Source organism: Hibiscus syriacus, unplaced genomic scaffold (genome assembly GCF_006381635.1).
Source record: "Hibiscus syriacus cultivar Baekdansim isolate YM2019G1 unplaced genomic scaffold, ASM638163v2 tig00110889_pilon, whole genome shotgun sequence".
Taxonomy (NCBI): domain Eukaryota; kingdom Viridiplantae; phylum Streptophyta; class Magnoliopsida; order Malvales; family Malvaceae; genus Hibiscus; species Hibiscus syriacus.
This window is the reverse complement of record NW_024062899.1, coordinates 1300511-1327322: the sequence shown is the minus strand read 5'-3', so window position 1 is coordinate 1327322 and position 26812 is coordinate 1300511. Positions and strand designations below refer to the sequence as shown.

The 26812-nt window shown below is 35.3% G+C and overlaps 3 protein-coding genes, 1 long non-coding RNA gene and 1 pseudogene across 5 annotated transcripts; 3 read left to right on the top strand and 2 right to left on the bottom strand.

The window, feature by feature from the left end:
* The first annotated feature begins 458 nt into the window (after window positions 1-458).
* Window positions 459-6762, top strand: LOC120144402. Of its 2 annotated transcripts, XM_039158466.1 has the most exons (11): window positions 459-715; window positions 792-861; window positions 1036-1160; window positions 1362-1470; window positions 1589-1652; window positions 1741-1796; window positions 2192-2299; window positions 3747-3896; window positions 4597-4767; window positions 4950-5161; window positions 6630-6762. In XM_039158466.1, exons 1-11 carry the CDS (start codon window positions 498-500, stop codon window positions 6643-6645), a joined length of 1299 nt encoding a protein of 432 aa, XP_039014397.1. In that variant the 5' UTR covers window positions 459-497; the 3' UTR covers window positions 6646-6762. The 2 variants fall into 2 exon arrangements, with proteins under 2 accessions (XP_039014397.1, XP_039014396.1); XM_039158465.1 differs by lacking the exon at window positions 6630-6762 and having other exon boundaries at window positions 4950-5422.
* LOC120144406 lies at window positions 1245-1460 on the bottom strand. The gene is made up of 2 exons (XR_005518032.1): window positions 1318-1460; window positions 1245-1283 (listed from the first exon to the last, which is right to left on the bottom strand). It is a non-coding gene; the product is annotated as an uncharacterized LOC120144406 (long non-coding RNA).
* On the bottom strand, window positions 6672-9529 carry LOC120144404 (DNA repair RAD52-like protein 2, chloroplastic). Its single transcript, XM_039158467.1, has 4 exons — window positions 9164-9529; window positions 9040-9077; window positions 8865-8956; window positions 6672-6843 (listed from the first exon to the last, which is right to left on the bottom strand). Exons 1-4 carry the CDS (start codon window positions 9499-9501, stop codon window positions 6706-6708), a joined length of 606 nt encoding a protein of 201 aa, XP_039014398.1. The 5' UTR covers window positions 9502-9529; the 3' UTR covers window positions 6672-6705.
* Window positions 9530-12015: 2486 nt separating this feature from the next.
* Window positions 12016-18569, top strand: LOC120144383 (annotated as a pseudogene).
* A 3470-nt stretch (window positions 18570-22039) lies between these two features.
* Window positions 22040-22453, top strand: LOC120144382. Its single transcript, XM_039158451.1, has one exon. The coding sequence runs from the start codon at window positions 22040-22042 to the stop codon at window positions 22451-22453; it is 414 nt and encodes a 137-aa protein (XP_039014382.1).
* Window positions 22454-26812: the final 4359 nt, after the last annotated feature.

Genomic DNA, 26812 nt, shown 5'->3' with positions numbered 1-26812 from the left:
ATTTAATCATAAAATCTCAAACGAATATTATATCTCAGTCAAACATGTTAATGTTCGGCACTATCGTCAATTTTTTAACAAAATATGAGTTTAGAATATATGAATATTCGTGAAATCATTATGTAACTTTTAATAATCGAAAGACTCAATAAAATAATGTCATATAATCAAAAAATTATTTTATAATTTTCAATAATTAATGAACTCAATAAAACAACATTTTACATCGGAAATCAATTGTGCATAACCCTTAACTAAAAATAAAAATAATAAAATATTATATTTTTTAAATTAAGAAAAATATATAAAATTTAAATAACATTTATCAATCCTATAACTTATCCTTTCAACTAAAACCTATAGTTTTCATATAAAATATAAATATAAATAATAAAGTGAATATATATATATATAAAACAAGTATTTGTTTCTTCCAAGTAACAGAAACTAACAAATTGAAGAGAGAAGCTGACAACTGACATCCAGAAGGAAAGGTTATGGCTCATTGCGTTTTGACTCCCACCCCTATTCAGTTCCGTTCCCACAGAACTGGATTTCTTCGATGCTTCACTGAATCACCTCTCAAGTTTCCTCTGCATACTCCCGCTATTCGCCGTCGTTTTACCACTCCCGGAATCTTTTGTAGCTACGATGATTCCGATCGAAACAACCGGCCACAGTCCACTTCTGTTCAGCTCTACCGCGACATCGAGAGGTATATAAACACGATTATTGTCCTCTCAATACTTCCACTTTCTCGATTCTTAATCTACTTCTGATGTGTTTTTCAGATTACTTACTGACACTATAAGGCAATCGCAAGGTGCTTGGGGTGGTTCGGGCGATTGGAGTCAAGTCGAGGTTCTTACCTGATTTTAATTGTTTTTCCCACTCTAATTCTATAAGCTTTGAATTGGGTATATTGTTTTTGTTGATTAAATCGATTTTTATTTTTATGTATTTGAGGAATTGCTTCTCTTTCTAACTTCTTCATGTTCAGCATCTCATCTTTTTGCTTGCTTTTGATGCATCCAGGGATCATGGGTTCTCAAACCGAAAGGCTCTAAACCTAGAGCAGTTGTTCATTTTGTTGGTGGTATATTTGTTGGAGCCGCTCCTCAGCTTACCTATCGTTTGTTTCTGGAGCGTCTTGCTGAAAAGTGAGTGTTGTTATTAGTTATCCATTGCCTGCTAACCGAATATTTCACATTTCTAGTGTGGTACTAATAGGGCTTATTTTCCCCCTTATATGTATGCTTTTTGACCAAAACTGCTATCTAATCCTATTGAAGCTGGAGCCTAATTGGGTTATCTTACCGAGAATTAAGAGAATTCATTATTTAATCTTTTCTGTGATCAAGGGGTGTTTTGGTAATTGCAACACCGTATGCTAGTGGGTTTGATTACTTCTTCATTGCGGATGAAGTCCAGTTCAAATTTGATAGGTGTTTACGGTTTCTACAAGAAACAGTGAGTGCTTACTGTAATCATCCAAATAAACGTTCTTCCAATTGAAATCCCTCCTCTGCACTTTTCCGGATTCATTTTTGGAAGAAATTAAAATGGTGACTTTATGGTCATGGCACAGGTGCATGATGTTCCTACATTTGGTATTGGCCATTCTTTGGGTTCTGTCATCCACCTTTTGATTGGTATTAGTAGATCTTCTTGTATGCTATTCATCCAAAGGATGCTCCTGCTTTTGCTTCCAGTTATTTGATTAATGAATTCATTGTACAGGTTCAAGATATGCCGTGCCAAGAAGTGGCAATGTATTAATGGCATTCAACAACAAGGTATTTGAACTTCTTGTTATGCATTCCTAACGCTACTGAAAAGTAGTGCGTGGAGGAATCTACATATTCTCAAATCAAATCGGTTTATCAAAAAGATGCCACATAGCAACTTGCATATGAATCTGATTTGGAGAAAAATTATAAGTTAAATAACATAGAAAATACAAGTAAAAGATTCATCTCCCACCTTTTCTTTACTGTCTCTACAATCTGTGCTGAACCAAATAAATGAGATTGATCGCCTTCACTTTGCATATTTCTCATTTCCCTTAAGGTTGAAAATTGAAACTGGTCAGTAGATCTCTCATACTGTTTTTTTACTGCTTATGTATTGTTCTAAGATAGCATCCCTATAACTACTCCTGTGAAATAAGATATATTTTATGATCCTGCAGGAAGCAAGCGTAGCTATCCCATTGTTCTCACCTGTTCTTGTGCCGATGGCCCAAAGCTTCGGACCCTTTCTATCACAAATTGCATCAACACCCACAATTCGCATGGGGGTAAAAACAAAACTCGAGTTTCTTTCCTGATTTACATGCAAACATTCAAATAAACAAAGCTTACACTTGCTTATTTATTCATAATCACTACTTTTAACTTCTTGATTGATATCTCTTAAAAGAGAGAGAGAGAGAGAGAGAGAATTTCTTGATTAACGTCAAATGTTTATTATGATTAGGAGAAAATATATTGGCCTTAAATTTTGGCCCTGATTATGATTAGGAAAACTAAGACCTGTTAATTACATGGATTTGCTGACTACAAGTGACTCTGTGTAAACATTTTTTTAATTTGGGACAGCCCTTTCCTCCTTGGCATACTTCAATTGTTTCCTATAGTTTTATTAGTTGATATGATTTGGAAAAAAATTATTTTTCGTACATTTTGGCCCTGATCATGATTAGTAGTATTACGACCTGTTAAGTACATGGATTTATCGACTACACTTGACTTAGGGTAAACATTATTTAATTTTGGGATGGCCTTATCCTCCTGGGAATTCTTTAATTTTTTTATCATTATAGCTTTATTATTCGATATGACTCCTTTCCTTTTGATGCAATAAAAGAGACTTCAATTCTTGTGAATTCTGATACCCAACCTTATGTTAATTCTCTATTCCTGAAGCATAGCTGGTGTGAGGGTACTTTGCTATCTTGTAAAGGATGATATCTTAGGTTTTTTTTCCTACTTCTGCTTTGAGAACTCGTGTTTGGATCTACTTGCGGTTGCAGTTTTATATAGTTACCAATTTTCACTTTTGGTCTTTAAATCTCACATCAGAGTAGGTGCTTTTGTGACATATGACATTGTAGTTATATTCTTTGGGGGGGGTGTTTTCTCGGTAATCTTAAGGTTTTGTTTGGTTTATGAAACTTTTGAGGGAAGGAAAGTAGCAATGAAAATTCAAAGGAGAGAAATTGAGGGAAATATCAAGAAATTGACTTATGTGTTGGTTACGGTATACAGAAAATACAAGGCTACTTTTAAAGTCTATATGTTTCTTTTCTTTGCATCATTTTATAATTCTTTCGTTTCCATTTTTCTTTGTTCTTTCTCCCGAAAAGATTCCATTTTCTTTCTTGATAAAGTTTTTGCTTCTATTTCAGAATTTGCTGTGGATCCCGAACCCTACTTGCTCCTTTCTCCGTTTACCTGCTCTCTATCTCTCCCCATATATATTATATGAGTGACTTTCTAGTTAGTTCACCATTTTCTTTTCAGTTCTTAAGTATGATAGTTTGACACGAGGAGCGCATCTCAAGTTATTTCTGCCTAAAAGGACAGATACTGTTGTGTGAAATTTGTCTTACGTTTCTTTTCAGTTTCCTGAAATTTGTCTTCCATCCAGGGGCAATACTTCATTTTGTTTTCTCAAAATTGAGTTTATTCGTTATGTGGTTCTGGAATGAATGACACATCCCATTTTGAACAAACTACTTGCAGGCTGAGATGACACTAAAGCAATTAGAGAGCCTTAGTCCTCCCATTATGAAGCAGGTTCTTCCATTAGTTGAGCAACTTCCTCCCTTGTACATGGACTTGGTCAATGGAAGAGAAGATTTTTCTCCAAAACCAGAAGAAACTCGACGACTTGTATGTAAAATCTCTACTCTCTTGTTCCTGGGTTGTTTAATTGAACATTTTTATTCTCTCTTTGTTTATAAGATCTTTCACTACAGACAAAATGTAATAACCTGCATGGCTGGTGCTTGGATCTCATGGTAGATAGTTTTGATCCATGTCTAGATGAATTAGACTGTGGCATTTCTTCTAATTGATGTGTTCTCTTTATGGGAAACTTGTGAGAGCCTCTCTTGTTGACCAATATTCTGAAAGGTCTAATCAATCCCTCTCGGTATAAGTCCAGAAAAGAAAGAATGATAGTAACTATATAAACCGGTTCTAGATTTGTTATAGCGCCACAAGAAAAGCATTTGAGACTTTGTGCAATGCTGGGAGGGGAATAGGAAAACACTCTAGTATCAGCATTCCTGTTTGAAAAAAAGTATTATGCTCATTTATGTTTCTCCTCTCCATTATTCCTGAAGATTTAAGGGCAATGTTGAATGGTGAGAGGCATAGTTGATCAGTTGCCTAATTAGCCAGACATCTTTTTTGATAGATTCTGAGTTTTTTGTATTTGTGAATCTAGAACGCTGTTCTTGCATTTTCAAGTGGAACATGTTAAAAATTTGAAGATGCTTCTTATTAATTGGATCGAAAGTACTGCATTTTCCTTGGAGTCTGGAGATAAATCTTAAGTTAATTTTTATCATTCTTCATTTCTTTTCAGATAAAGTCGTACTATGGCATTTCAAGGAATCTTCTAATAAAGTTCAAGGATGATACAATAGATGAAACTTCAAACTTGGCTCAGGTGCTAAGTTTAGAGTCAGCCATCAGCTCAATGCTAGACATGTCAATTCGATCATTGCCAGGAGATCACGGGCTTCCTCTACAACAAGTATGCTTGTTACAAATTACTTTAGAATCCTTTTGCATGAATGAAGGATTTATTTTTTATCATTGCCGGGAATTAAGAATAATGCGCTTCTGATTAAAAACAATTCCAGCTAGCAATTGGGTTTGTAATTTCTTTCCTTGCTGGAAACGGCAAGCATTCTTCATAATACATCTATGTTGCAGGCTCTACCAGATGTTCCACCTGCAATGGCAGATGCAGTGAATCGTGGAAGTGAGCTTTTGGCAAATCTGAGTGCAGGAACACCATGGGAGACTGTTGCCAAAGAGGTCAGCAATACATTAGGTGTGGATGCACCTGTTCTTCGTGCAGGAATATCAAAGGACGTAAACAATCTTGTGGATGTGATCACATCCTGGATGGCTTCAAATTCAGGTGCAAAACTCTTAAACCCCTGATTGATGAGTAAAATGAAATAGGTTGAATTATGAACCAAGTCTATGTAAATAGGTTAAATTGTGAATTAAATCCATTTACTACGTGAAAGGAATGTTGTATCTGGTACCTCTGCTATTGTTTGTAGGATTTATCCTTTTTACCACAAGAAAGCTGAATTTCACTAAAAACAAATCAGTCATGCAAAACCAACAAACTGTGTCAGATAGGCAAATGAAATCAAACGGGAACTTGTATCCTTCTTCACTGTGATATCATGAAAAAGGGCAATTGCTTTTTCAGAATTCATGCTTAATAAGCTACAATCACATTTCCTGGATGAGGTGTATATGTGTGCGTGTGTGTATCATTTTACTTCAGTATTGCTTTTCTTTCTTTTAACCTGCAATGTTGGAGTGTCATTAGCAATATTGGGTTTGATATGTTGAGTCGGCTTTACAATGATTTAAGACCATTGGTGATTGGATATCTTACCCCAGATTATGCATTTTAGTCTTACACTATATATATATTTCGATTGATATTTGTTGTTGGTGTCGGTTTTGAATTCACCTCATGCAATTGTTTTTGATTTAGATATTTAAAGATACTATGGATTACTTAAATATTGTATTAAACAAATTCCTACGTCCTACTTTAAACTTTTATATATATATATATATATATATATGAAATTTTACATAACTAATTCATTTTTAGGGTAAAGTATACAAATAGTCCTTGATTATAGGGTGTTATTTTGTTGAGTCCCCTAGTTATTAAAAGTTACAAAATGGTCACCAAACAATTCATATGTTCCAAACTCGTCTTTTTCCATTAAAATTTGACGATCGTTGAACTCGATGTTAACTTGTTGATTGAGATATGATAAAATTATATTTTAATAATGTCTATTTACATCACTGTTGCTTTCAAACACTGGCTCGACAATATAATATAAACAAAAAAGTTGATCCACAAAATACATTTCAACCGGTTCTAGAATCAAATTTTATCATATCTCAATCAAAAGATTAACCTCTAGCTCAAATGATCATTATTTTTTTAACAGAAAAGGACGAGTTTAGAACATATGAATAGTCGAGTGATCATTTAATAATTTTTAATAGTCGAAGACTTACCAAAGCAATGTCCTACAGTCAAAGGTCCATTTTGCAACTTTTAATAGTTATAAGATTCAACAAAACAACAACCTATAATTGGGGTCTTTTGTATACTTTACCCTTCATTTTAATCATAAATTCCCAATATATTCATACCATCATCCCATGTAATCATAGTGTGTTCTATGTTAATGGAGTTACTTGGAACATAATCTAATAAAAAAACATAACAGTAGCAAAGGCAGTACCATATATTTGGTCTATCAAAACTCTCACCAGTTTGGCCAATAAAACTTTGGTTTTTAAAATACCAAAACGCGTAACCTGATTATTTACATACACATTAAAAGCAAGGATTTAATACAACCCAAAGTTCTCAACCATATATTGGGAAGGCCAACCTCCATGCTATCCATAGCATCTATTCTTCATGATAAAGATACAAGCCAAGACCGAATCGAGCACATGCCCTGCAGAAGGCCATTTCTTCTGCTGCAGCAACAGGATCCGCGATGTTATTGTCTCTGGATGATACTGTGCCAGTAGACTCGCGATGCGCCTGTGCAAGAGTAAACAAACAGTTTCAATGAAGTTGAACTAAATATTCACAGCACCAACCTGGGTAAATTTCAAAGTTAAGACCACAAACTCTCCATTTTCTACTTCAATTGATCAAAATTATCAGTATTTAGTTCTTTAAACAAACTTCGAATTAACGGTCTCATAAACCGAAAGCTCCATATGGATTTTAGTTGAAGAAAAAGGGGAGGAAGTCATAATCTACTTTCAACTTTAAATAGATCACCATCGCCGAAGTTTATACCCAGTAACACGTTTAGATAATGAGCAGGTAAAAGGACAATCAGAGAACCAAGTTCGGAGCACAAGGCCTAGAGATCCACAGTGATTGTGATCAGCTTCATCTAAGATTAAACTTAAAATATGCATCACACGAACAAGGATGGAATTCGAGTTGCTGGGACGGCAACTTTCACATAGGTGATACTAATTTTTTTTGATAAGAACATAGGTGATACTAATATTAGGAGTCAGAAAGAGAATCTGTATATATCTTGCTCAACCAACAAAAGTGAGCACCAAATTGGTTAGTTTACCCGCATTATATCACAAACATTCAGGAATTTTCATACATAAATATGAAACCCCTATATCTACAACAAATTGAATGATACCCCAGAAGTTATCTAGCACAGGTATGTTCAATTTTTTCGAAGTTTGTTAGAGAGGTGGACCTCAATACCCATGTGACCCTTAAGGAGGCCTCTAAAAGCCCCTAGGAACCTACAACATCTGCTTCCCTCTTAAACCGCATTAAGCTTAGATATTAGACCTAGAATTGTATTTCATGTACGTTAGCCATACACTTGTAAATGTACGAGTCATTGGAGGGGCATCACCTATAAATAGGGGTCCGGGTCACTCCACCACATTTGTATCCAAGTTGCCAAATTAAAACAAGATCCAAGCATTTTTCACACACTACCATCCTTGTTCTCTCATACTGAGTTAAGCATTTTCGAGGCTAGCTAGTGCATCCAATTCTTTCCCGGAGTGCAACTATGGATGGAAATGGAGTAGGGTGGGGACTCATTGTCAAATTCAACATCGTTCCCCAGTTGGTACGTGCTGCTCCACCATCTGCCCCACTCCACTGGATTTGTAATCTTGAAAATCACTACCAGCTCCATGGATGTTGAATACATCCATCCTTGCCCCGCCCAATCCCACCTCTATTTGATTTTGTTAATAATTTCTAATATTTTGGTTTGCCTTCATGTTTAGACTAGGTTGATCAATTGCACAACCAAAAGTCCTCATTGAGATCATCGCAAATCTCATAAAAGAAGTTGATGAGCGATAGGAGCAGTCATTCTACACAAGTATACCCTTACTGAAGTGTCAGCTTAGCCCTACAACCCCTGTTCCACCCCCAGCCAACCAAAAAAATAAGATCAAAGATCAATTCGCCGCTATTCTCATTTACAAAAGGACAATACAAACTGAAAAACTGGTTTTCGGTTTCAAAACTATTCCCTTCTACTATTTTCGTAAGTACCCAGCGAGCCTAGGGTTCCCTATTCATCATTCTATGCTTCGAATGAGTACTAGTTTCAGATAAAAGAAAATTTCCCTAGCTCTAAGTTCCACAATGCCACTGAGTTCTGCAACAAACCTCCAAATTAATCATCATCATCATCATCATCATCTAACAGGTCGTCTAAAAACACGGAAAAATGATTGAATGGAAATCATAATAATGACAGACAACTCTTTAGTCCAAGTAGTTCCTTCCTAATAAAGATAATTTTCTGTTCTCACTTCCCAATTAACTTTAAAATTGGGGGCTAAATGTTTCCTTCCAATAAGAAAATGAGGGGAAAGCAAAGCAAAGCTAACAGAAGCAACAAAAGGAGAAAAACAATTGATTGCAAAACAAAGGGAAACAGATATTGGAAAGCAAGTAGAATCTTAAAATTGTTAGGTGATCACAGTGAGGATAATTAGATGGAAAACAGTAATATAAACAAGTAAAAAGAAAAAGATGAGAAGGAAACAGACCTCTCCATCAGATCCCCGAATAGTGAGTCGATATACAACAGTGATGGTTCCATCATCAGCGAATTTCACATCGCGTACTTCTCCACACCACCCTGTGAGAAACATTGAATCCTACAATTCTAAAAACCATTTGCAATTCAAACTGGAAACTCAAAAATAAGGGGAGGGGACAAACCAGGGGCATAGAAGCTTAGCATGCGATTGGCATGGTACCTGGGGCGATCCAAGAAGAAAATATCAGATCAAAATCGATTAAGATTGAGAAATCCAAAAAAAAAAAAGAAGCTACGAATTAGTACCAGGGGAGGAACGTGGATGAAGCAGAAGAGCTAGAAGGAGCGTTGATTCTATTCTCAGGGATGCGCTTATTGAGATCGCGTAGGATTTCGACGAGAGGGCGAGTGATGAAGGAGTTGGAGGGTGAAAACGTCTTGTCCAGAGGCACTACGTAGTTTGAATTCGGGACACTCTTTTCCGCATTGCTGCTGCTGCTGCTGCAACGAAGATGGCCGATGAATCGGCCTCTCACCCTGCACGCGCCGCCGCCAACCGCCAGCTGCCCATTGTAATCGGAAGAGAGCTGCGGCGACCATTGTGAGTGGAGGACGACACAGGTTCGCATTTGGAACGATGCCATTAAAATTCCTTTATTTTTTCGAATTCGCAAGTTGGTTTACGTTAAAGGCAACTATGAATTATATATATATATATATATTATTGGTTTGGTACTCCACCTACCTCCTCCACCTCTTCAAACCTACCCTCTTCGTTTTCTTCTTTCTCCTTCACAATCTAATGTACATATTATCTTTTAAAAATTTTGCCTTATTATTTTACAAGTAAACTGTGATTTAAGAAAAATAAATAGAAAAATATTGAAGTGGGTAGTTGAGGTTAGGAAGAGGAGGAGAACAGAGTACGAGTTCTAAAATATTCTCGCATATATTTTGACTTTTATGTTTGACAAATGTTATTTAATATTCATTTATTGCTGTTGGGTTTGTTTTATGATTTATAAATTTATAATTTATATTAAGATATAATTATTTATGATTAATAAGTTATTTGTGAGATTAAAAAATTATTTGTTTATAAAAATATTTTAAAATTTTATATATTTTCATAGAATAAATTTAAGTAGTATTATTTTTAAATAAAAGTATCATTCTATTAAAATTAAAATTGATATATTTTATATATTAAAATATAAAAGAATTTAAATATATATTTTTAATTTATAATATTGTATCTAAAATAATTTACCTTCTCAAAAATAATTTTTGAGAACATATTAAAGCAGTCTCTCACAACACTTTTTTATTATATTAATTTATACAAAACTTCTACAAGGGCAAACGCAACGGGGTCATAGACAGTCAAGTGAAATCTAATCCACAAAATAATTTGATCTATGGATAGCATCGTTGTGGTAAAATTCGTAATGCCAGAGGAATCATTACCACAAGAAATAGAGGGGAGGCCATAAACTTCTATACCGTATAATTGATTTTAGACGAAATTAAAAAAGCATATACGGTAAAACCGTAACCATATAATACAATCCTAATCGAAATGCATTATTTGTCTCATACACTATGGGGATGATGAGAAGAGATATATTTTACATCTCAAAGGGCTATAATTAGAGATATCATTTTTCTGGTAATGCTAAACTAGTCTTAAGAAAACTTATGTGCTGATAATGTGTATTTTTCTTCTAGACTTAAATCCACTTCAATTTAGTTTGGGGGCTCGCTCAATCGATGTGAGGTGCTCTTTACCTTATTTTAGTTGAGTTCAATGTTTTTGAGTTGCCCTAGATGTTGCTACCGAAAGGTAATGAGAGAATGTCCACTTTGAATATAATTTCGTTATCTTAATTATCAAGTTACTTTGTGAGTAGGAGGACATCTCTACTTTAACATTACATCTTCAATAGGCTAAAGACCGATTCAAAATGTTTTCGGATTTTTATATTACCTTAATTCAAAGATCTTGTAATATTGTTGCAGATAGTTTAGCTAAATGGGTTGTTCGGTCTTTGTATTTTGTCTCGGTTTGTCCCGAGATTATCTCTACGGAGGTTGCGAATGATGTAACGTTTATTTGATCTATATAGTTTGGGGTACCCTTTTCCCTTCGTAGGCCAACACTTTAGTGTTGGGTAGCAAGGATTTTTAATGAAGCTTTTTAAGTTTTCAAATAAATAAATAAATCTTCTTGAATTTAAAATTTTGTAATAAAATTAAGAGTTATTTTTATGCATATATTTTGTAAAGTAAAATTTAAATAATTTATCTATTTGAATTACAACATTTAAAATCTTGTATCCAAAATCCTAAATTTCAAACTATAAACTTTAAATTCTAAACTTAAATCATAAATTATAAATATTAAATCATAAAATCTTTTTATTCTAAATTCTTTTGAACTCGTGTTAAAATTATATATTAACTTTTTAATTAAAGAGACACAATGATTTTTTTTAAAAGTGATAACTAAAGTAATGTCATATGCATGGTGAGAATCCAGAAGATAAATATTTCATATATACCTGAATATCATATGAACACTCATGTACCTGTCTCGTATAACTGATATCCTAAGTTAATTTTATGATAAATTTGTAACTTACAGAAATAAATTATTATCATATATAAAAAATAATGTTTACAATATTTAAAATCTTATTTAAATAAAAGAATTAAAAGTTAAAATGAAAGATGAAAACTTTTTTGAAAACAAAAATATGTGCAGACCTACGCGCATATATAGCCTAGCTTGGCGTTGAAGTAAGTGAATTACATTTTACCATGCACAAAATATATATATATATATATATATATATATATATATATATATATATATATATATATATATATATATATATATATATATATATTGTCATTTTAGAGAGCGATGGAAGTGTGTTTCGGTTATAGTGATTGACAGTTTCACAAGGGGAAATAGAGAAAAGCGCCTCCAATCTTCCTTTCAGTTTGTTGTGTTTAGATCATCACTTACCCTTTGTTTGATTCTCTGTGTTTGTAGCATGAATTGCACTTTATTCAGTTTCTGGGTTCAGATTCAAAACAAATCTCGATCATTTACAATCCCATAACGAAAACAAAAGCAAATTCGAAAAGAAAGGGAAAAAAGAGAGGAAATGACGAGTAGGAAAGTAGAGAAGTTGGCATCAATCGATGCGCAGCTAAAGCTGTTGGCGCCTGCTAAAGTCTCGGAAGATGACAAGTGTTGAAAATTAATAAAACACATGGGCTGCTAAGGGGGGCTGCTAAGGGGGCTGCTAAGGGGGGGGCTGCTGTAATTTTTTATTTTTTATAATAAGGTTAATTACAATATTAGTCCTTAAGCTTCAGCTATAAATACCCTAGCTCATTTAGCTTCAAAATCATCCCAAAAATCATTTCTTTCTCCCAATACTAGAGAGCTTTCTTGTGAGTAGTGAGTGTTTTGTAAACACCTGTAAAATTTCTCTCTTAGTAAAAGATCTGCAGCAGTCCGGAGACGTAAGCACAATTGGCTGAACTCCGTTATCAATTTTTCGGGTATTATTTTTCCGCTTTTATTTCGTATTCTCACTAATCTGGCTATAGGGAAATTACTTGTTCTCGTTATATTTCCTAACAACTGGTAATCAGAGCTTTTGGTTGTGAATTTTGTCAATTTTCTGCGAGGTTACTATTCATTACTATTCACATGAATAGTGAATTTCGTGAATAGTGAAATTCGGTCGGCGATACGAGTTTGTCGACGGAGGTGTTCTAATACACGACGGTTCGCAGAAATTGTCAGAAACGATCCAAACGAAGCCAGATTCGAGTGGGAGCGATGGCTGCAGACGAAGGGAAGGTGAAAATTGAAAAGTTCGATGGTGCGGACTTTGGCTTTTGGAAGATGCAGATCGAAGATTTTCTGTACCAAAAAAATCTATATCAACCCCTCTCAGGAAAGCAACCAGAGGGCATGAAGGATGAAGATTGGGCTCTTCTCGACAGACAAGCCCTCGGAGTTATCCGACTGACGTTATCCCGAAATGTTGCTTTCAACATAGCAAAGGAAAAGACCACGGCAGGTCTTATGGCAGCTCTCTCCAGTATGTATGAGAAGCCATCGGCCTCAAACAAAGTTCACTTGATGAGGCGATTATTCAATTTGCGGATGACGGAAGGGGCATCAGTGGCTCAACACCTGAATGAACTCAACACAATCACAACCCAGTTGAGTTCTGTAGAAATTGAATTCGATGATGAAGTTCGAGCTTTAATTCTCTTATCATCTCTACCAGACAGTTGGAATGCTACTGTTACAGCAGTTAGCAGCTCGTCGGGAAATAGTAAATTGAAATTCGACGATGTTCGGGATCTGGTACTGAGCGAAGAAATTCGACGGAGAGAATCGGGTGAAGCATCAACCTCCTCAGCCTTGCACACGGAGTCCAGAGGGAGAACTTCAGAAAGAAATTCAAATCGTGGCAGATCCAAATCCAGACGGGAAAAATCCAGAACGGGAAAGAAAGATTTTACCTGTTATAATTGTGGCAAGAAAGGTCACTTTAAAAGAGATTGCCGAGCACTGAAGAAAGATACCGGTGCACAGGAATCTGCCAACGTGACAGAGGAGACAGGTGATGCCATGATTCTAAGCGTCAACAGTCCGATTGAATCATGGATCTTGGATTCAGGGGCATCTTTCCACTCCACCCCATGCCAAGAAATCATGGAGAACTATATCAGTGGTGATTTTGGGAAGGTTCATCTTGCTGATGATGAAACCTTGAAGATCGTCGGAAAAGGAGATATCCGACTAAAGCTGCCAAACCAGACCACCTGGAAGCTGACAGAAGTGAGACATATTCCTGGCCTCAAAAGAAATCTGATTTCTGTTGGACAGCTTGATGGAGAAGGATATAGTACAACCTTTTCAGGTTGTGAATGGAAGATTACCAAAGGAGCACTCGTCATTGCTCGTGGTAAGAAGACTGGTACTCTCTATGTAACCTCAAATTTAGAGAATATCATTGCAGTAGCAGATGCTGATGGAAAATCAAACCTATGGCACCAAAGGCTTGGCCATATGAGCGAGAAAGGAATGAAGATACTTCTGTCAAAAGGGAAGTTGCCGGATCTAAAGAATGTAGATGTCGGACTATGCGAGGATTGCATCTTTGGCAAACAAAAGAAAGTCAGTTTTGCAAAGATTGGCAAGACACCCAAGGCAGAAAGGTTAGAATTGATTCATACTGATGTATGGGGACCATCCCCAGTTTCATCTCTTGCAGGCTCACTATATTATGTCACCTTCATCGATGATTCAACAAGGAAGGTGTGGGTTTATTTTCTGAAGAAGAAATCAGAAGTCTTTGATACCTTCAGAAAATGGAAGGCCATGGTGGAAAATGAGACTGGTTTGAAAGTCAAGAGGTTGAGGTCTGACAATGGAGGAGAGTACAGAGACAGTAGATTCAGAGATTTCTGCGCAAACAATGGGATTAAGATGGAGAAAACAGTTCCCATAACACCGCAGCAGAATGGCGTAGCAGAGCGCATGAACAGAACTCTGAATGAACGTGCTAGAAGCATGAGGATACATGCCGGATTGCCCAAATTTCTATGGGCTGAAGCTATCAACACTGCAGCTTACCTGATCAACCGTGGGCCCTCTGTTCCTTTGGATGGCGGAATACCAGAGGAAACTTGGAGCAAGAAAGAAATAAACCTTTCATACTTAAGAGTGTTTGGTTGTATTTCTTATGTACACATAGACTCTGCTGAAAGAAGTAAACTTGATGCTAAGTCCAACAAATGTGCCTTTGTTGGTTATGGCGGTGATGAGTTCGGTTACCGGTTTTGGGACTACGAAAATCGAAAGATCATCAGAAGCAGAGACGTCATTTTCAATGAAAATGTGATGTACAAAGACAGGTCAACCACAGAATCAAGTAATACCGAGGCTGAAACAAAGGAATTTGCTGAGTTCGAGGAGATTTCTGAAAATGATGTTCAGATCAGTCCTGAAGCAGTTCAAGAGGAAGAACCAGGCACACCAGAACTGAGACGCTCCTCCAGAATTCCTAAACCAACCCAACGGTATTCACCTTCTTTACACTACTTGTTGCTGACTGACAATGGTGAACCAGAGTGTTATGATGAAGCAATGCAAGTGGAGGATTCAGTCAAGTGGGAGTCTTCCATGAAAGATGAGATGGACTCGCTTATGTCTACAATCAGACTGGTGTTGAAAATTGTAGCTGCAGAAAATTTACATCTTGAGCAGTTAGATGTAAAGACAGCTTTCCTTCATGGTGATTTGGAGGAAGAAATCTATATGAGGCAGCCAGAAGGCTTCATAGAGGCAGGCAAGAAAAACCTGGTATGCAGGTTGAAGAAGAGCTTGTATGGTTTAAAACAAGCTCCTAGACAGTGGTACAAGAAGTTCGATAGTTTCATGAGTAGCAGTGGTTTTACCAGATGCCAAGCAGATCATTGTTGCTACATCAAGAGGTTCGACAACAACTTCATTATTTTATTATTGTACGTTGATGACATGCTCGTTGCAGGCTCAGACATGCAAGAGATTATACACTTGAAGCAAAAATTGTCGAAGCAGTTTGCTATGAAGGATCTGGGCGCTGCAAAGCAGATTCTTGGGATGAGGATCAAGAGAGACACAAAGTCGGGGACTTTGATGTTATCACAGGCTGAGTACATCAACAAAGTACTCTCCAGGTTCAACATGCAAGATGCTAAACCAGTAAGTACACCTTTAGGTGTTCATTTCAGACTCTCCAAAGAACAGTCACCAAAGACGGAGGAAGAACGTGCACACATGGTGAAGGTGCCGTATGCCTCAGCAATTGGAAGTCTGATGTATGCCATGGTTTGTACCAGACCAGATATTGCTCAAGCAGTGGGAGCTGTTAGCAGGTACATGAATAATCCAGGCAAAATACACTGGGAAGCAGTCAAATGGATCCTCAGATATCTGCGAGGTACCACAAACAAAGCACTTTGTTTCAAAGGTGGAGATACGATACTGACAGGCTATGTAGATGCTGACTTAGCCGGAAATGTTGACATCAGAAGAAGCACTACAGGGTATGTCTATACTCTAGGAGGAACCGCAGTGAGTTGGGTTTCTCAACTACAGAAGATAGTTGCTCTCTCTACAACCGAAGCAGAATATGTCGCTGTTACGGAAGCCAGCAAAGAGATGGTCTGGCTCCAAAGTTTCTTGGAAGAGTTAGGCAAGAAACAAGAAAACAATGTCTTGTATTGCGACAGTCAAAGTGCTATCCATCTAGCGAAGAATCCGTCTTTTCATTCCAGGACGAAGCACATACAATTGAGATATCATTTTATCCGGTCTCTTCTGGAAGATGGGATTTTGAAACTTGAAAAGATTAGTGGAGCTCAAAATCCGGCAGACATGTTAACAAAGACGGTGACCACAGAAAAACTGAAGTTGTGTTCAGCTTCAGTTGGCATGCTAGAATAAAAGACCAGAAATGCTGCTGCATTGATCGAGGTGTGAAGACAGATTAAAATCAGTCTTCAAGTGGGAGATTGTTGAAAATTAATAAAACACATGGGCTGCTAAGGGGGGCTGCTAAGGGGGCTGCTAAGGGGGGGGGGCTGCTGTAATTTTTTATTTTTTATAATAAGGTTAATTACAATATTAGTCCTTAAGCTTCAGCTATAAATACCCTAGCTCATTTAGCTTCAAAATCATCCCAAAAATCATTTCTTTCTCCCAATACTAGAGAGCTTTCTTGTGAGTAGTGAGTGTTTTGTAAACACCTGTAAAATTTCTCTCTTAGTAAAAGATCTGCATCAGTCCGGAGACGTAAGCACAATTGGCTGAACTCCGTTATCAATTTTTCGGGTATTATTTTTCCGCTTTTATTTCGTATTCTCACTAATCTGGCTATAGGGAAATTACTTGTTCTCGTTATATTTCCTAACAACAAGTTGGTGGAGCACGATGCTCTGCTCTTGGATCGTTTCCTCGATATTCTTCAAGATTTGCACGGCGAGAAGATCAGGGAATCGGTAATTCACCACTCTTTCCTTCATTTATTACGTTTTCCCAATCATTTCTTCTGTATTAATGTTTGGTGTTAGTGTTTAGGTTCAAGAATGTTATGAGCTATCAGCTGAGTATGAAGGAAAGTACGACCCCAAAATATTGGATGATATTGGGAAAGTGATAACGAGTTTGGATCCAGGGGATTCGATTGTCGTGACAAAATCGTTCTCCCACATGCTTAACTTGGCTAATCTGGCCGAGGAGGTTCAGATCGCGTATCAGAGGAGGATCAAGTTGAAGAAGGGGGACTTCGCCGATGAATGTTCGGCGACGACCGAGTCCGACATTGAGGAGACACTCAAGAGGCTTATAGGCCAATTGAAGAAGTCTCCTCAATAAGTTTTTGATGCTCTCAAGAATCAGACTGTGGATTTGGTCTTCACTGCCCATCCTACTCGGTCAGCTCGAAGATCGTTGCTTCAAAAGCACGGAAGGATCCGTAGTAGTTTGACTCAGTTGTATGCTAAAGACATTACACCTGACGATAAACAGGAACTCGATGAGGCGCTACAGAGGGAGGTATGAATATGCCAATGCTGGTTATTTCAACAAAAGCTACAAGTTCAATAAAATATTGTTCAGCAAGTAACTATGAACCTTGCAAAACAAGGAAACCTTATATTGCTTAGTTTCATACAGATTCAAGCTGCCTTCAGAACGGATGAGATCCAAAGAAATCCTCCCAGCCCATAGGATGAGATGAGAGCAGGAATGAGCTACTTCCATGAAACCATCTGGAAAGGTGTACCGCAGTTTTTGCGTCGTATCAACGCTGCTTTGAAGAACATAGGGATAAATGAAAGTGTTCCCTACAATGCCCCCTAATTCAATTCTCTTCGTGGATGGGAGGGGATCGTGACGATATGCTTATTTTCCGCACGACATTTAATCGTAAGACCTGCAAGTGTGAGATGTCCATTTGATGTGGTATGCAGGGAACCCCAGGGTAACTCCTGAAGTTACAAGAGATGTATGCTTATTGGCTAGAATGATTGCTGGTAACTTGAACTTCTTCCATATAGAGGATCTTATGTTTGAGGTATTAAAGAGACTTTTTTTCTTCCATCTGGTTACGGTGTTGTAGTTCATGATTTATCACGGTTTCGATTGATTCTTCTTGTTTGTTTTGTTTTCAGTTATCAATGTGGCGATGCACCAATGAACTCCGTGTTCATGCAGATGAACTTCTTAGGACTTCAAGAAAAGATGCAAAGCATTACATAGGTTCTAAGTCTTTAAGATGTGTTTTAGTAGTGCTTCCTGAAGAATACACTGGTTTGATATGATTGACTGGACTGGATTAATATTATGAAATGTTGCGCAGAATTTTGGAAACGGATTCCTCCAAATGAGCCCTATCGTGTTATTCTCAGCGACTTGAGGGAAAAGCTGTACAACACACGTGCACGTGCTTGTAGCCTACTGGCCGATGGGTAGTCGGAAATTCCTGAAGAAGCAACTTGCACCAATGTGAAGCTGGTCTCTTCTTTTAAAAACCCTTCAAATCAACTTCATTTCCATTTTATTCTGTAGAATGTAGAATTGCGTTATTCTTAATATGGACTGGTTAAGATTAACGTAATTCTACAGGTGTAACCCACAGTTGTTTCTTATTTCCCATGCATGCCCTTTTCCTATTGATTGTCCCAAGTGTAGTGACTTTCAAGGGCTGAATTTTTTCATCTAATAAATCCTATATTATTATTTCTTTTCATATGATAAAGAATCTACCTATACAGTGAGTACATAATAATTCATCAGCACAACTCTCAACTTCTGTTTTAACGTTTTTTTTTTAGTTCAAAATCACGGTTTGGGATTTAAAATATAAGTTTAGTATTTAAGGTTTGGATTAATACAAAATAAGTACTTAAACTATACCTCAAAATACGATTTAATGCCTATACAATTTTTGCTAAAAATAAGTGTCTAAAGTTTTATCCGATACACTTTTAGGTGTCTACTGTTATATTTTTTAAAATAATAAAATATTATTTTTTTTAAAAAAATATAAAAAATAAACTCCCTTTCCCTCGTCGCCCCACCTCCAACGTCAAATAGTCACCATTGGTTGGGTTTTATTCGGAGCACGATAAGGAACACAATAGTAGGGTCCGTGTAATGTATAGATGGTTGTAGCCGTCAAAATTATAAAAAAAAAATATAAACATAAAACCTAAAAATTTGGTGACCCTTGATGGCATTTTTCACGACGATCGACGTAATTTCACGATGGGTAGAGATTGAGTTTTGGTCGTGATGGCGAGGTTCTAATGGTGTCAACGGTGATGGCCACAGATCGACAATAGTCGACCCGAGACAAAAAATGTAAATTTTGGGGGGTTTTTTTTATTATAATATTAATTTTTTAAAATTTTATATTTGTGACATGTATCAGATAATGATCGGATTTAATGATCATTATGGTCCAGACACCTAAAAATATAACATTAGAAACGTTAGAAACTATTTTTAACGAAAATTCTTTACACACCGCCAAATCATATTTCGTGATATAATTTAAATACTTGTTTTTTATTAATCATTAAGGTTTTTTTTTTACAAAAGGTATAGTGATTGCTTATTATTTAAATATCGATGACATTTTTTTATATTTAGGGTTTAAATATAACATTTAATATTTATATTGAACTATAAATAAAAAATAAAATTATATGGATTGCTTTGGTATATGACATTTCTCATAAGAATAACAGTGTGAGGAAATTATTTGTAAGGCTCGATCGATCAACCGAAAATCGTCAAGAGGGGGTGAATTGACCTTTAAAAATCTTAAGTGTGGAAGCAATAAAAGATAGAAAATTTGGTACAATGATTTATAGTTGTTCGACTTCTCAACCGAGTCTACATCTACTACCTTAGTTCCACACTAAGGATTTTCTAACAAATTCACTAATTTGTTCTTACCTTTCAAAGATAAGGTTTAAAGCTAAACTGAATCACTCCTCTTTTAAAGGTTTTATTAACAAAAATACTTCACTAGGTAGGTATTCATAAATATTTAAGCTCACAAAGAATGAATTCAAAGATATTCAATAAGGCTCAATTCAATATATATAAGAGAAAATCGAAAAATAAGAATGAAAGATACTTTTCCCTTGATCTTTAAGCTTGGATAGGTGTTGTATCCTTCTTCAAATGTCTCTTTGTTGTTTTTATCAGTTGAAATGTATTTCTAACCATTTATGACCGTTGGGGATGAATTATAACCATTGGAAACTTTGTGAAAGTATCGAAACTTGTAAACACGTTATTTTTAAAAGTTTCGAAACTTTGATGAAAGTTTCAGGGTGCAAAGTTTCAAAACTCTTACAAAAGCTTCGAAACTCTTTACAAAAGTTTCCAAACTCTTACAATTTCCAAACTATAATCAGTACCTGTATATGAACAGTGTCATAAACAGTATCAAATACTGACTGAATAATGTTTTTCATATTTTAAAAGCTTTAAACATGTTTTAATTAACTCAAAAAATATTTCATATATATAAAACAATTTAGAACACATATTTTTCAAGATATTTTAGACTTTGAATTATTTGATTAAGTTTAAATTAATTTTACAAATATTTGTTATATCAAAATATAAGTTCAACAATCTCCTCTCTTTTATATAACAAAACTTCTTTGAAAAATTGTTTTTGACAAAAGCTACCTTTTAGATAAATATATTTTGAAAAAGAAAATTTATTAAAAATATTTAAGCTCCCCATTTTTCTTTGAGAAATTTAATTTTTCACTTATTTCTCCTTTTTTTTATTATATAAAAAATAATTCAACAATGGAGAATAAGTTAAATAAAAAAAATTCAAGAATATAAATCATTTAAAAACAAGGTTTCCCTTTCATTAAAGCATTTCATGAAACGTTTTGACACAAAAAGACTAATGCACTTAAGAAGAATATTGAATTTCAATGAGAGAGTATGCTGATAAGCGTATAAAATATTCAATAAAGTAGTATTGATTATATGTAAGTTATTTGAATTAAAACCCGAAAGAAGAAGAAGATGAACATCAACTAGCTATTTTACCTTTTTTATGCAATAGAAACGTGTACTATCATTTGCTTTGTGAATACTCATGGCATCTCAGAGCTTTGCTCTTCAAAAATGCACGATCAGATGTAACATTCTCGGAAACGAACAATGATAAACTGAGGTTACTCAATAAGTTCAATAATTAGTTAAATTTAAATAATATTTATAATAAGATTAAATAATGGACTCATCATAGATAAGGTTTCTTAACCATAGGTAGATATCGACCTTGTATAAACAATTGTTAGCTTTTTATTAATGTTTGTCTGGGCTATTGAATTTTTTAAATATATTAATTTTATTATGAAATTATATTTATAAAATTATATTATAAGTATTATAATATTATATCATAAAATTAATATCATCTGCACTTTAACATATATATTATTTTTTTTAAAATTATAACAAGATTTCAAGTTGACTCGATGAGTAGACCGATCTTTTTTCTGTTGGAATTTTTATGTATATTTGATGGTATAATATTAATTTATCGTAAAAAGATATATAGAAATATTATATCATTATAAAGATAAAAATATCGTTTACGTCATCACACTATCATGTCATTAAAATTTAATATTTCGATGTTATAATCAAAATTTTAATTATATTTTTAATGTAGTTCATTCTAAATTATACCATTAATTCTAAAATTAATGAAAATTTCATTAAATTCAATTATGAAACAAATAAATGTATGGTACTAAATCCTCGCTTTTTAGTGTAGAGAATGGAAAAATTAACCTTGAAGATTCTCCAGCCGTACTTGAGTTTGACAAAAGCATATAGACACAAAGGTGACAAGTGACGAGAATTATCTAAAAGCACATACATAGGTTAAATACATTGGACGATTGCTTCAATGAAGATGCATACTTGGTTTTCCCACTCTAATATTGTCCCACATTAATCTTTAAAACTATATATACATTTCCCACGAAGAACACCAGTCTTCAATTACAGTGAATCAAGGTTTTTGAGGGATTAATTTGAAGAGCATTAGCATGGCGGATAACAAGGAAGGGGGCACCGTGAAGAAAGGTCACGACGAAGGAATGAAAGTGGCGGTGGGTCTTTTGAAAGAGATGGAGCTGCCGGAGGGGCTTCTGCCTCTGGCCAACGTCGTGGAAGTGGGGTTCGTGAGAGAGACCGGGTACATGTGGATCGTGCAGCAGAAGAAAGTGGAGCACGAGTTCAAGATGATCAGCAAGCTGGTGAGCTACGACAGCGAGATCAACGGGTTCGTGGAGAAGAAACGGATCAAGAAGCTCAAGGGAGTGAAGGCCAAAGAACTGATGTTGTGGCCACCGGTGAACGAGATCACGGTGGACGATAAACAACCAGGGAAGATCCATTTCAAGAGTCTTGCTGGGATTACCAAGACCTTCCCCGTTCAGGCTTTTGCTGCGGGGCAGTGAGATTAGACGAGACGAGATGCTCAAATTTGTCTCGGACCATTTGCTTGGGATGAATAATAATGTTTCTTTTTTTAATTTTAAATAAATTAAATATGAAACAAAAAGGAGATACATGATTAAAAGTTAATCATGTTGCTAATCTTGCTTTTCATCAACTCTCTTCTTATATGTTCTTCATATACAATTTCTTAACCATGAAGCGTCCCCAGATTAGTTGCATTAATTCTACTACCCTTATCTCCCTTTCTATATATATAATAAAACAATTATTGCATCATTAAAATTATATTTTCAATGCAAAAATAAATATAATAATATATTGTACATTATTATTTTATGAAAATCAAATGGTAAATTAATAACACTGCTCATATTTAACATTGCTCGTGTTGATTTTACCTTGTAATGTAATTTAGAGAAACACAATTAATCATTTGTCTAATGATAGATTATTAGTACGTTTGTACATAACACTTACAAACACATTTTAATAAATCAAATATTTTTAGTTAGGAAAATTGTTTAACTAATTTATTATAATTTCATCTTGAACTAAATCATAAGATTATAACCATATTCTTAAGTTTTAAAATCGATTTTACTAGTTACTAGTTTATCTTGAATTCAATCATAACCTTTACCATATCGAACTTTTGGGTACATATTTTTATCTAATAATCAGTTTAAATTAAAATAACCAAATTGATAAGAAAAAAATTAAATATTAAAAATTTATTAAATTAAAATAAATTTGATAAAATGTGTAAATTTTAAAAATAAAATTATTATTATATTATTCCACATCATCATTTTCGTTATGTTGATAGTAAAACTTAACAATGACGAGATGCCAAATACTTAGCTTAGCCAAATATTAATATATAGAAATGACGCTTTCTCATCAATCAAAATTGCATCGAACAGATTACTATAAGTTTTGTAGGAGTACAAAATCACAATGAGTGGTCTGCCTCATTAATGTTTTTGCTCGCATTGCAGGTAAACGGGATATCCTAGTGACAGTAGAGCTTGATTGTTGAATCAGCGCCTGCAGTGAATAACCATGGCTGCCTTGGATGGAACGTACATTCCAGTACTCCTGCAATCAACCAACACCACATTTACATTACAAGTATATGCACACTTTGTTCATTTGGAAAATGTAAACTATGATGTCCAAACCATGCTGTAAAACCAACCAAACTCACCTCTTCCATCTGAACTACTATGCCCTCTAAGAATTTCCAACGGCACAATCCGAGGATTCTCATTAAGATCCGCGTAAACCATGCCATAAACACATAGGCAGTGCCATCGTCCGAGCACGATGCAAATAGAGGATATGATCGATGGAATGCCACATTCGTAATGTCTTTACAATGACAACTGAAATGCTCAGGAAAAAGAATGGTGTGAAGGTTACAACCAATATAAAAACCATGACAGAAGACCGGCCTGAAAGTTCTGATATGAAAATTCTACACCTGCACACTTGCTAATTTAAATAGTCGTCATTGCTCAAACAATGATTATACTCGGTTAAATGGTATTTAATGACTTCACACCGATTAGCAAAAGAACTTGATGAAGACATATCTATATCAGTTTCACGAGATCAAAGAATATTTAATTAAAAGTTGTGTTTATCAAGAGAACCATGGTCACATACTCGAGGTTTTGGTAAGGTTTTGAAGACAGATCCATATCAAACCAACGCAATTTCCCCTCTTTGCTCCCCACAATTACATTATCACCTGCAGATGAAAGAGGCATCAAATATTAAGAAGACTGATGGGATTGTAGCAACGAACGAAATCAGAGATAAAAAGAGGGAGAAAATACCAGCAGGATGAACAGAAATTGATGATACTTCACGCAGTTGAGTCTCGAGCTTTTTTATTAGCTTTTGCTTCAACATATCATACACACGAACATTCTTCTTTGTTGCAACGGAGAAGATAGGACGAGTAGGATGAAAAGCCAACGACACTGGGAGGCCATGCAGCTTAAAAGGGAGTCGCTGAGTAAGCCTCTTAGAGAGTTGATGTATGAGAACTGCTCTTGATTCACGTGATTAAATGGCTGTCCCTTTTTCCCATATGTATGGGGTAAGGGGAAGGTAAGATAGTAGGCTACCCCTAATACCAGGTTGAGAGCAGCTTCCGTAAGAGACCTCCGAATTATGAAATGGCCTCCGTGAGACTCGATCCCACGCCCTCAAGATTAAAAACCTTGTACTCTACCAACTGAACTGGATGATCATTTCGATTCACGTGATTAACAAGTTAAGAAAACCAATGAAATGACAAAATGAATTAAATGGGAGCAAAAATTTCTTATATCAAGCTTCAATAACATAAGAAGAGTTTATCAAAACAAGAACAAATAAAAATAGGCAAAAGAAATGAGTAGACCCAAGGGCCAGGGGCAAAACTCCTAAAATGGTAAAATAGTTTGTAAGTCCCTCTAAAAATCATAAAATTATAAGTTACTACATGGTGAAATTGCATTTTGACCCCTTTAAAAATGAGAAATCTGTGATTTCATCCTAAAAATTGTTAACTTATAAAGCTGATATAGTGATAAAATTGTATTTTTGACTCCTATAAAAATTTATAATTCAATTTTAACCCACCCCCCAAAAAAAATCTGGCGGACTCCAGTGCAGAGACTTCAGGAAACACCTTCATATTGCTTTTTTAACAATAACTATTGTATATGATTTTTTTTTGGCAAACTATATGACACCAATTGATGCTTAGAAGTTAGAACAGAAGAAAATGTAATGGTAGATGACATTGAGAAAAGAATATCTGCCGGCATCAAAGCAGAAAGATAATCTCCTTTACGATGCCATACTACTGAAAATACAGTCTGCAAAGCCACATACAAGCAAACGGTTATCATATTCCTATAAAGCATTGCAACCAGTCCTCTGGTTCAACATTATTAGGTAATTCTAAGTGCAAACAACGGAAGAGGGAGGAACAGAAACCAAGTACCCTATAATGCCTTAGCCAGATGCAGTCATGCTTTTCATCTTGAAGTCAGCTTAAGTAAGATTACATATCATCTGTGAATTAAAGTGATATTTTCCAGAGTCGGACCATATCCTTTATTCAATACATTGAAAATAATAAATGTTTCAAACAGACCAGAGTCATCAGAGGTTGGTGTTCCAATATGCAGAAGATTCATAATTTCTTTATGTTCTTCCTCATTGCCAAATACAGTGTTCAAAATAAGAACATCAGCTCAGCTGTCAAACATTATAGTCTTAGCATGGAACACGGTCAGCAAATGACGTCATTTGAAGAAACAGGTAGTGAAAAAGAGGATACAGAAAGCAGAGTGAAATTAATTACAATCTAATCAGCCTTACGCTGAAACTGCCAGAATAGGACGTGCTGGCAAAGGATTCCATGCGACATGCTGAACCGCTTCACCAATCTCCCAAACTCTAAGACATCTGCCAGTCTCCACCTCCTAAATAAGCACAGTTCCATCCTTGGAACCTTTGCAAACATAAGAAATTATCAAACTCTGGTGTACTGATTTTATAGAGAGGAATCATCTTATTTTTTACCACAAATCATAGTTTATAGGTAAATTGTTCTTACCGGATGCAATCCATTGCCCTGAAGGTTCCACAGATATTGATAAAACTGCACCCTCATGACCTTCATACTCCAAATAACACGCAAATGGATAAGGCCTAAGATCCTTTTTATTAAGTAACTTGGGCTTGAGGGATTCAGGGTCGATATTGATATGAAGCACAGAAAAGGGTAATTTAGATTAACTTGGCTTTCATCAGGGTTTTAAATTGCGTCCGCGGTCACATTTTCGGTCGCGTCACGTTTATCAAAGTTGCAGTCATAACGGATGTCATTGCGGTCATTGTGGGTATCACAATCGTGAATTTTTTTAAATGACGCACAACTTACTCTAAAATGACTAAAATAAATATAATTAAAATAAAATTGTAAAATTTAAATTGCATAAATTTATATTACTGAAATTAAGACTAAATTAAATAAAAATTAAAGTTTACATTTTAAACTAGGGATTAAAATATAAATTCTAAAAGCGAGATGGATCTAAAATTAATATATCCTTTAAAATTATATTTTAAAAATTATTAAAAATAAATAAATCTCCCCTTCTCCAACCTTTCTTTCTCCCTTCCCCGATCTTTCTGGTTTTGCCTCCCACTTCCTCCTTCCCCATCATTGTCTGAAAAAAAAACTGCGTCACGGTTGAATAACGATTGTTACGTCCCGTTATCGGCATAATCGTCCGTTTCCCGTTAAATTACGGGCACAATCGACTGAGATTGGTGTGAATCCGTGACCCACC

Coding starts and splice junctions, on each gene's coding strand:
- LOC120144402 (XM_039158465.1), top strand. CDS start 498: ATGGCTCATTGCGTTTTGACTCCCACCCCTATTCAGTTCCGTTCCCAC. Junction 716..791: donor CTCTACCGCGACATCGAGAG/GTATATAAACAC, acceptor TGTGTTTTTCAG/ATTACTTACTGACACTATAA. Junction 4,768..4,949: donor ACGGGCTTCCTCTACAACAA/GTATGCTTGTTA, acceptor TCTATGTTGCAG/GCTCTACCAGATGTTCCACC.
- LOC120144404 (XM_039158467.1), bottom strand. CDS start 9,501: ATGGCATCGTTCCAAATGCGAACCTGTGTCGTCCTCCACTCACAATGG. Junction 8,957..9,039: donor GCTAAGCTTCTATGCCCCTG/GTTTGTCCCCTC, acceptor TGTTTCTCACAG/GGTGGTGTGGAGAAGTACGC. Junction 6,844..8,864: donor TTCGGGGATCTGATGGAGAG/GTCTGTTTCCTT, acceptor ACTCTTGCACAG/GCGCATCGCGAGTCTACTGG.
- LOC120144382 (XM_039158451.1), top strand. CDS start 22,040: ATGGCGGATAACAAGGAAGGGGGCACCGTGAAGAAAGGTCACGACGAA.